Source organism: Macrotis lagotis, chromosome 3, assembly GCF_037893015.1.
Source record: "Macrotis lagotis isolate mMagLag1 chromosome 3, bilby.v1.9.chrom.fasta, whole genome shotgun sequence".
Taxonomy (NCBI): domain Eukaryota; kingdom Metazoa; phylum Chordata; class Mammalia; order Peramelemorphia; family Peramelidae; genus Macrotis; species Macrotis lagotis.
In genome coordinates, this window is record NC_133660.1 from 292,086,590 (window position 1) to 292,098,015 (window position 11,426).

Sequence of the window (11,426 nt, forward strand, 5' to 3'; positions counted from 1 at the left end):
TGTCTTCTCATGTATCCTACAAAGACCAAACAATAACATATATAAAGTACTGAACATTTTGTACACACTATTGTGGGCTAAAAGTGCTTCCTATAAGCCCCTTCATCACAACTCATCATATTATCCAGTGTCTTTCCCTTGTCTATGGATTCCTCATTTCCTTCAGGAACTACTTGCAACTTCCCCTACTGCAGTTACAATGTGGTCCATCACTTTTTCTGTAGGAGAGAGAGAGAGAGAGAGAGAGAGAGAGAGAGAGAGAGAGAGAGAGAGAGAGAGAGAGAGAAGCAAGGACTCTTTTCTGTTCTTACACATATAAAAATGAATTAGTTGGCATCTTCCTTTGATGGATTCAAAGTCTTTTGTTTGTTTTCATCTTGAAATCCTGCTTATTCCTCATTGTTGCCATTCTGAGAATGGCAGCTGACGGTTGCCAGAAAACAATCTCTACCTTTGTTTCCCACTGCATAGTAGTATTTTATTCCTTAGTACAATATTCTTTATTAAAGTTTTATAAATATATATATATGTATGTTTTTGTATGTAAAAGTCTAACTCTAATTATTCCACAAAAACACAATGGTTCCCGACACCATGGGCTACACCATGACCATTGCTCAAGTTGAACCTTTCAGTCAACAGTTTAAGGACCAAAGTGGTCAACAGTATTTTTAGAAAAGTTGTTGAAGGGATAAATTCTTCATTGGGCCTCTCCATTTAATTGAGGAAATCTCATGTTTTATCTTTCCCTTCTTCTGCTTTTAAAGTACAGTCTCTCTAGGGCCCACATTCTAATTATTTTCCATGAAGAAGAATTCCATTCTGACAATGGAAAACTTCAGACTTCATTCATTTTAACTTTTGATTTTGAGGTATTGCATTTTTTAGGAATGTGTTGAAACTAAATTTTCCTTCAAAACTGCAGTCCTTCATTGAGTATAGCTTTTGAAATATCATAATTAATCAGTTGAATCTTTTCAAAAATAATTTAATCAAATTTTCATAGCAGAGAAGTATGTATGGTATTCTTTCTTGAAAACAGCCCTTGTGTGTCTGCTATTTGCTCCTCATATAACCCTGGACAAGTGACTGTCAAATGGACTTAGGGGGACATATATAATCCTTGAATACTTTATATTGTTCCTGAAGTCTAATTGAAAATCACATTTTTATGCTCCCAAAGTCTTGCATTTGGAAATGGTGACTTGGGAGAGGATTTGTATTGATTTCCTTATGTGACAAAGACTGAAAGCTAACAGTCATTGATAGATGGGGTCTAGCGTAATGTCAGGTACCTAGTGAGAATTTTTAGATGTGTGTCTACTACTTGACTACCTAGAAAGCAGTTTTTAATTCATTATAATTTGGAGTCTCATTTTTTTTTGTATAATGGAAAAAAAGTCTTATCTCAACTGGAAAGACTATACACAAACCTACAAGACACTTCTCTGTGTGTGTGTGTGTGTGTGTGTGTTTTCACTTCACTTTTTCTAACTTGTATATTTTTTCTTTATTCATTTATTTTTCCAATTATATATAAAGCTAGAATTCAACATTCACTTTCTGTAAGATTTTAAATTCTACGTTTTCCTCCATCCTCCCTTCCAACACCCATCCTCTTCAGAGAAAATTATCTGATATAGATGCCACATGTTCAATTATTTCAAACATATTTCCATAATGTTCATGTTGTGAAAGAAGAATCAGCGCAAAATAAAAAAAAAACACATGAGATAAAACAAATTTTAAAAAAGTGAAAAGAGTACACTTTGTTCAGCCTCCATAGTTATTTCTCTGGGTGTGGATCACCTTTTTTTTTTTTTTTTTGCAAGGCAATGGGGTTAAGTGAATTGCCCAAGGTCACACAGCTAGGTAATTATTAAGTGCCTGAGGTTAGATTTGAACTCAGGTCCCCCTGACTCCAGGACCGATGATTTACCCCTGTGCAGCCTAGCTTCCCCTTTATCACATTTTTCATCACAAGCTTTTACAATTGTCCTTGATCACTGCTGAGGGGAGTAAAGTCCATCATGCTTGAGCATTACACAATATTGCTGTTAACGTGTACAATGTTCTAGTTTTGCTCACTTCCCTTAATATCAGCTCACTCAGATATTTCCAGACTTTTCTAAAGTTCAGCTCATGATTTTTTCATGTAACAATAGTATTCCTTCACATTCATTCCCAAATTAATGGGCATCATGTTTCAATCTCTTCAATTCTTTGCAACCATGAAAAGAGCTGTTAAAATATCTTTGTACATATGCGTCTTTTGCCCTTTTTTGACCTCTTTGGGAGTTCATATGGCCGCCCAATAGAGGTATTGTTGGATCAAAGGTATGTACAGTGTCTTTTGCCCTTTGAGCAGAGTTCCAAAGTGCTTTTTCAAATGACTGGATTATTTCACCAAAGGGCACTAGTGTCTTAGTTTTCCTACATCTTCTCCAAGACTGATTACCTTTATTTATCATAACGGCCAATTTGAAAGGTGTGAGGTGATATAGCAAAGTTGTTTTCCATTGCATTTCTCTAAACTATCATAGTTTAGATCATTTTAGTATAATTATAGACAGCTTTTAATTTCTTCCTATGAAAATTTCCTTGACCATATACCAATTGGGGAATTCTTATAAAAAATTGACTCAGTTTTCTATGTATATCATAACTGAGCACTTTACCAGAAATAATAAGTATAAAGATTGTTTCCCAGCTTTCTGCCTTCCTTCTAATCTCTGTTGAATTGGTTTTGTGAAAAACTTTTTAATTTAATGAAATCAAAAACATCAATTTTGCATTTTATGATGCTTTCTCTTGTTGGTTCATAAACTTTCCTTTCTATATATCTGACAGATAAATTATTCCTTCTCCTAATTGGTCTATGGTATAGTCTTTTATGTCTTAATCGTGTGTCCATTTCCACCTTATCTTGATGCAGGGTTTGAGATGTTGGTCTATGCCTGCTTTCTGTCATACTTTTTAGTTTGTCAAGCAGTTTTTGTCAAATAGTGAGTTCTTATCCCAGAAGCTGCTGTCTTTCTACTTGAATTTATTGACAAATTTGCTGTCATACAATATTAGAATCACTGAATCACAAATTTAGAGTCAGAAGGTACTTCAGTAGTTATATTGTATAACCATAAATGAAAACAAATGGCCTTAATTATCTTAAAAATTACTGAGGACTCCCCAAAGAACTATTGTTTATGTGAGCTATATCTACCAACATATTCCATAATTTAAATTTGGATTTCATAGTATTTTTCTGAAAACAATTTTAATATTTCAAATCCTTTGAAAGGATCACAGGGACCTCCAAGAATTTCTAGACTATCTTTTGAGAATAGCTGTTCTAGGTCCATTTCTATTTTCATTATTGAGACTGAATGGGACTTTGCAAGAGACTAAGAAGTGTATTCCAATCCTGAGAGCTATTTTTAAGTGAAAGTCCATTATTTTAAACATAAGCACACAAGGTTTACATGAATAGGGAATTGGAGGTAATATGGAAAAGGAACCAAGAAAATATCTTTTCCCAAAATGAGGTATCAGGTGACACTTTTAACTAGGATCATCCATAGATGACCAGCTTTGAAGAGTGAGTCAAGCTAGTTGAGAAGGGAATTTTAAATAGATAAATCCAAAAGTCGAATTTGCTACCTCAAGGAAGAATTTCTTTTCCCCTCAGTGAAGAATATCTTTCATTCAGATGCTGAATCATTGTGAACTTTGAAGATTCAATTCTTTTTTGTTTTTTAGGTTTTTGCAAGGCAAATGGGGTTAAGTGGCTTGCCCAAGGCCACACAGCTAGGTAATTATTAAGTGTCTGAGATTGGATTTGAACCCAGGTACTCCTGACTCCAGGGCCGGTGCTCTATCCACTACACCACCTAGCTGCCCCTGAAGATTCAATTCTTGATCAAATATGGGCTAGAACGAATAACCGCTGAGCTCATTTCAAACATTCAGAGCACAATGTTGAGATATAGAAAAGTCAGTCACTTTGAGAACTGCAGGAAGGAATGAACAATTTTACATTACACATTATCCCAACCTTTCTCATGACTGCTAACAGCTCTTTTCCATGATACTCAGAATTGGGTTTGATATGGTGTTGTTCATCATTTCTGTTGTAACGTTAATGGGAAACTTTCACAATGCCTGTAGCCCTAGATGACTTGCAAATGAAGAAGGGGGGATGTGCTCAAATTCCTTGCTTCTTGGCCCCATTTGGGTAGAACCAATTTGAACTTCTAGATGTAAAAGTGTGTCTACTAAAGGAAGAGTGAATGCACCAACACCATTAATTTGAAGAGAATTTGGGAAAAGCTGCTGGCAGCTTGTGCCATTATTGTCATTGAAAACCCAGTTGATGTTAGTATCATCTCATCCAGGAACACTGGCCAGAAATCTGTTCTAAAATTTGCTGCTGCCACTAGTGCCATATCTATTGCTGGATGCTTTACTCTGGGCACCTTTTCTAATCAGATCCAGGCAGCTTTCAGGGAGCCTCACTGGTGGTCACTGATCCTCATGCAGATCAATAGTCTTTGACTAAAGTATCATATGTTAATCTTCCAACCATTGCAATGTGCAACACAGACTCTCCTCTTTGCTATGTGGACATTGCCATTCCAAGTAACAACAAGGGAGCTCACTCATGGATCAGATGTGGTAGAAGCTGGCCTAAGAAGTCCTGCAGATTTATGGTACCATGTCCCATGAACATTTGTGGGAGGTCATGCCTGATCTTTACTTCCACAGAGATCCAGAGGAAATTGAAAAGGAAGAACAGGACACAGCTGAGAAGGCAGTGACAAGGGAGGAATTTCAGGGTGAATTCACTACTGCTCAGCCAGACGTAGTTGATTGGTCTGAGGGCATCCAGGTGCTATCCATGCCCATTCAGTAGTTCCCTACTGAAGATTGGAGTGCTCAGCAGGCTACTGAGGACTGGTTTGCAGCTCCTACTGTTCAGGCCACTGAATGGGTAGGAACTACCACAAAGTATTCCTAAGTTCTACTCACATGCTCTAATGGTGTTGGAAAAATACTGACGGAAAAGAAATTTGTTTCTTAACAAAAAAAAAAATACTGCTAACAACAGGGACAGAAGGTCTCTATGAGAGAATGAATCAGCATTAGGGAAATTCCTGAGACATATACTGGACTGGTAAAAGGAAGGTGTGCTGTTTTCTCACCCTCTACCTTGAACTTCTGGATTAAATATTAAGTGTATGGTCAATTGATAGCCCATTTGTAATTCTCATCATGGATAAATATGTATTATTTGTTAAATCTCATCCACTGGCAGAGTCCGACCTGGGAGTCATGTAAATCAAATTTACAGGGCCATGGACATGGACAGCATCTATAAAATGTGGTGGTACTCATAGAGACCTTGATAGTGTCTGACAGCCTTTCTCACAAAAAGCTGTCAGACACTATCAAGGTCTACATTCCACATCTGTAATCTGTAAATTGGAGATAAAAGCACATATCTCAGAGAGTACTTGAAAAAACTTGAAAAGATAAAATAAATTTGTAAAATGTTTTGTGCACTTTAAAGAGACATATAAATGCTAACTACTAATGACTACTAATATTGCCACTATTCCATTACTACTAATTAAAGGAAATCACAGTTCAGAATAATGAATGTTCACCTGGAGTCCGGAGAATCATATTAGGAGTACTAGTTGTGTGATTATGAGCAAGTTTTTTCACCTCTTAAATTCTCCCTAAAATAATCTGTCAAATGAAGTTAATAATATCTCTATAGTTTACGACTATTGGAGTGTTTTAAGTTTAAAAGGAGAATATATGTAAAATAATATTAATGTTGTTGACTTGAGCTTTCTAATCTGATTATCATCTTTTTACTTCTGATATTATCATAATGCTGCTACTTTAATACTCTAAACTCCCAGATCTTATAAGATAATCTTTTTCACTCAAAATAATTATCTTATCTCCTCTTATCTGATCAATACTCCTTTTCTCATATAGAAAGAAGTTAGTTCTTAACTTAAGCTTAGTCTTTATCTCCAATTATTAGCTCCTATCACTCAAATAAGATCTTGAATGCTGAACTCTCAAATCCTGGGTGTCTTAGGTTTGGAAACAACTTAATTTCATTTATAATTAAAATGTATATTTGATGATCTTTGGCATCTTTAAGGAAAAAGAGGAAAACATATGACCAAGTACTAGGTATAATTGGATAGCAAAATAAAGTGAATCCTCCTAGATCAGAAGGAACTGGGCAGAAAGGTAAAAAGTCACTAATAGGTGAACTGTTGCATTAATAAGAAGTTTTACCTTTTCATAGATCTGATTGCTCATATAGGCTTGGTACAATATTCTATTTTTAATAAATAAGTTTAATGAGTTCACATAATTTTAATGATTTAATGATAATTAATATAATTTTATAATGAGAAAATAACATTTTTTGAAAGCAAATGTAGTTAAGGTTTCCTGATAAGATGAAGCTCATTACTCAAAAGAATCAAAATCAGAAAAAGACCCAGACGATAAATCAAACAAAAAGCATTTATTAAGGAGCTATTATTTGTGGTAGACAGCAAGCGTACTAACACTATTTAGTTTGTACATAAACATCCATAAATTCTTGTGAGGAAGAGGAAGAACTCAATTTAGATATAAATTGTTGATTTGATATCTGCAAAGTTAAAGAAGCAGCTCCTTCAATTAGACTAACTTTAAAAAGCGAAAAAAAAAGTCTTGGAGAAGGAATCTCCCTTTGGCCATCATTTTATTCAGTTCTTGGTGCAACAGCACATTGATAACCTGAAGAGCATCTAAAGAAATGCAATCAGATAATGCAGTTAGAGCAATGGGTAGAAGGAATATAGACAAATTAAGATTTTAAAATTAAAAACAAAAAAATCCCCCTCCTCATTACAGTAGCAAAATCAAAGCAGAATGGGTTACCTTGAGAGTCAGAGATTTCCCTGTCCTTGGAAAATTTTAAGCAGAGGCTGCATGATTCCTTGTCAGAAATTTGGATATGGGTTAGATTATATGTACACTGAGGTGTTTTCCAACTTTCAAATTCATTGATTCTATTGTTCTAATTCTAAATGAATGTGAATTTCTAAATTAATAAAATTACAGAAGAATATACCTCTCCAAAATATGTATGTATAAAAACCTATCAAATTGATTTAAGATTTTTATTTTCATTTTTAAAAGACTTGATATGAACAAAATAATGAACAAAAATGAATTTCTCAGGGGTTTCCAAGCATTCTGAACAGAGAAAGTTGCTCTAATGGGAATTTTACATGTCTCTACTCTCTCAAGTCAGAATTTCACCACCACACACAAATGCAAATCTCAGAGGAAAAAAATAGCTTCATTTTCAAACATAATTATAAGCAATCATTTGAATTATTTTTTACAGTAATGATTAACCCTAAGTCATTTAACAGTGGCTTGTCCAGGGTCTTGCAAAGTATAAATGGCAAACTCATGGAGCTATTTCCATTAAACTATGTCTTACTTTTTGCTGTTGTCAGAATCTGTTAAAGTTCTTTTGAAATGATCATCTGATTCTTTCTAAATTTCCAATAATATCATCAACTGACAACTGAAATTCTGAGAAAACATTTTATTCCTACAAATGTTTCTAAAATAGCAAGTGACTGCATAAAATGTCATAAACCAACTAGACTCCCAAGACAAATCCAGAAACTGTATGAAAACAATTATAAAGTTCTTCTTACACAAATAAAGTCAGATCTAAATAATTGGATAAAGGTCAATTGTTCCTGGTTAGGTCAAGCTAATATAATAAAACTGACAATTCTACCCAAATTAAAGTACTTATTCAGTGCCATACCAACAAAACTATCAAATACCTACTTTACCTACCTAGAAAAAATAGTAACAAAATTCATCTGGAGCAACAAAAAGGCAAGAATAGCAAGGGAACTGATGAAAAAAATGTAAAGGAAGGTGGACTAACTTTACCAGATCTAAAACTATACAATAAGGCAACAGTTATCAAAATGATCTGGTATTGGTTAAGAAATAGAGTAATGGGGGCAGCGAGGTGGCATAGTGGATAAAGTGCCGGCCTTGGAGTCAGGAGTACCTGGGTTCAAATCTGGTCTCAGACACTTAATAATTTCCTAGCTGTGTGGCCTTGGGCAAGTCACTTAATCCCATTTACCTTGGAAAAAAAATCCCTAAAAATAGAGTAATGGATCAATGAATTAGGTTAAGTTCAAAAGAAACTAAGATCTCACTATTTGCTTAAAATTGTTGGGAAAACTGGAAAGTAGTATGGCAAAAATTAGCCATAGACCCACATTTCACAACCTATACCAAAATAAGGTCAAAATGGATATAGGATTTAGACATAAAGGGTGGTATGATAGATAAATTAATAGACCAAGAAATACTCTATCAGATCTATAGAAAGGGGATAAATTTGTGACCAAAAAAATTAGAGTATATTATAAAAATGGAAAATTAATGATTTTGACTATATTAAACTTAAAAACTTTTGCACTAATAAAATCAATGTTGTCAAAATTAGAAGAAAAGCAGAAAGCTAAGAAGCTATCTTTATAACTAGGAGTCCTGATAAAGATCTAATTTCTAAAATATATATAGAGAGAATTGCATCACCTATCAGATTATCCAAGATGAGAAAAAAGAGAAAATGATCAGTGTTGGAGAGGTCAGGGAGAGGTTCCTGATTGGGACATTCATGTATTGCTAGTAGAGTTGTGAATGGATCCAACCTTTCTGGAGAGCAATATGGAATTGTGTCCCAAAGAGCAATAAAACTGTTCATACTCTTTGACCCAGCAATTACATTTCTAGGTCTACATCCAGGAGAAATTATAAAAAATTGGAAAGTCCTACATGTTCCAAAATATTCATAGCACATCTTTTTGTAGTGAAAAAGAACCGGAAATTGAAGGGATGCCCAACAATTGGGGAAGGGCTAAACAAGTTATGGAATACTAAGGAATATTATTGTTCCCCAAGAAACCACAAATGGTTGGACTCTAGAAAAGCATGGAATGACTTACAGGATCTGATGATGAGTGAAGGAAGCAGAACCAAGAGAACAATGTACATATTAACAACAAAATTGTAAGATAATCAACCATGATGGAAGCAGCTCCTCTCAGCAGTTCAGAGTGCTACGACAATCATATTAGACTTGTCTGTGGGCAATGTTATCCCCAACCAGAGGAAGAAAAACAAAATAAAAAAAAATCAACCTTTCAATATCTGATGAACACTTTATAAAAATTATATCTTGTATATCTCTTTCTCTTAATTCTAATTCCACATACCAAAAATGACTAATCTGTAAACATGTTTATCAAAAATATGTATGTACAGTGGAGAATGGAAGAAGGGATGGTGGAAGGAAATTTTGTAACTACAAAACATAAAATGTGCAAATGGATGGAAAAATAAATAATTTTTTTTAAAAAGACACCTACTAGAGTAGATGCTCCCAATTTTCAGTATGGAGAGGGAGAATTTAGGTCCTTTGATTTATGAGGGCTAAACATGGTGTGAGGACTGGAGACATTATACTTTAAAGATCCAAGTGTGGAAGAAAAATGCCTATGGGATTCTTTCTTTAAATAAAATCAGAGGCCTAATGAAGATTTTGTACGCTCAACAACTTTACTAAAAGCACTTTTAACTTCCTTGTTCCTCAAGCTGTAGATGAGAGGGTTTAGCATGGGGATGATCATTGTGTAAAACACTGAAGCCATTTTGTCTGTGTCCATGGAATGACTAGAACTGGGCTGTAAATACATGAAGATGATTGTCCCATAGAATATGGACACAGCGGTGAGGTGGGAAGCACAGGTTGAAAATGTTTTCTTGTGGCCCTCAGCTGAGTGCATTCTCAAAATGGCGATAAAAATCATTAAGTAGGACATAACTATGATGAAAATGGCAAAAAAGGCATTGAATCCCACAACAAAAATGCTCACTAATTCAATGACATGTGTATCAGAGCAGGAGAGAGCCACAACAGGAGGAAAATCACAGAAAAAGTGAGGAATCACATTGGAACTACAGAAGTGGACACTAAAGGTGCCTCCTATGTGAATGGAGGCATTCAGAAAGCCACAGAAATAGGAACTGATGACTAGACCAGAACACACACCAGATGTCATCTTGGTGGTGTAATGGAGGGGCTTACACACAGCTACCTGGCGATCATAAGCCATAGCAGCCAGGAGATAACTTTCAACAGTGGCAAAGGCTACAAAGAAGAACATTTGTGCAGCACATCCATTGTAGGAGATGATTTTATTTCCTGTGAGCAACTCAGCCATCACTTTAGGAGTAACAGCTGTGGAATAACCAAAATCTACAAGAGAGAGATTACTGATGAGAAAGTACATGGGTGTGTGGAAACGAGAGTCCCAAGAGATAATGACCACCATTCCCAGGTTCCCCACCAGAGTGATGAGGTAGATGACAGTGAATATTATGAAGAGGGGCACTTGAAGCTCTGGAGCATCTGTTAATCCCACAAAAATAAACTCTTTTACCTCTGAGCCATTCTCCATATATATATATATTTTGAGGGATTTTGTGAATCACCTGGGTCAAGAGAAAAGCAATATTTTTGTGATTAAATATGTAAAATCTTTTAATTAGGAAATTGAACTTCTATTACTTAAAAATTGGCTTTTTATTTGAAGTTTAAATAATATCAATACTCTTATTATGATTTTGTAACACATCAACTGAGGTAAATTTCCATTATACTATCAAACTTATTAATGAGCTTACATTTCTGAACAATTTCTTAACCTTCCCTATCCAAAAGATCTTCATTGTTACACAAATGGACACAGCCTACCCTTTAATTTAACTAACATTCATAATTATTCCAACTCTGAGACAAAACTATGAAACCATTTTAATCACAGCATCCCATCTTTCTATTGAACATTCTATTTCACTTATATTTGACCTAGATTTACTCCTTACCAATACTCTTCAGTAGTTCCAAAGCTGCTCCCAGATTTCTAATTTCATCATTATTTTATTTATTTATATTTATTTATATTATTTATATTTATATTATATTGTATTTATATATTATATTATATTATTTTGATTTATATTTATTTATATTATTTATTATTTATCATTATTTTCCTTCATGGTACTGACCCTATGGTTAACTGGTTCAACCAAACTCCCTTAACTCTCCATGAATCTTTTCCCCTCTTGTCCATTCACAAGTCATGCCAAATCTAGGTCATGCTTTTTAATCTTTTTTCTTGTCCAACTAATTTGATTCTCAATGACCCATAATTGTGCTCACTGAGTTCACTACAATTTCATGTCATCTCATCTCAGTTACGAAAAAGCAATCATTTGTTCCCCAACTCACCCTCTAT

The 11,426-nt window shown here is 34.6% G+C and overlaps 1 protein-coding gene and 1 pseudogene across 1 annotated transcript; one reads left to right on the plus strand and one right to left on the minus strand.

Annotated features, from left to right (window-relative positions):
* The first annotated feature begins 594 nt into the window (after positions 1–594).
* LOC141519489 (small ribosomal subunit protein uS2 pseudogene) lies at positions 595–5,014 on the plus strand (annotated as a pseudogene).
* Positions 5,015–9,644: 4,630 nt separating this feature from the next.
* Positions 9,645–10,607, minus strand: LOC141516670 (olfactory receptor 5B2-like). The gene has a single exon (XM_074227668.1). The coding sequence runs from the start codon at positions 10,581–10,583 to the stop codon at positions 9,645–9,647; it is 939 nt and encodes a 312-aa protein (XP_074083769.1). The 5' UTR covers positions 10,584–10,607.
* Between the last annotated feature and the right edge of the window lie 819 nt (positions 10,608–11,426).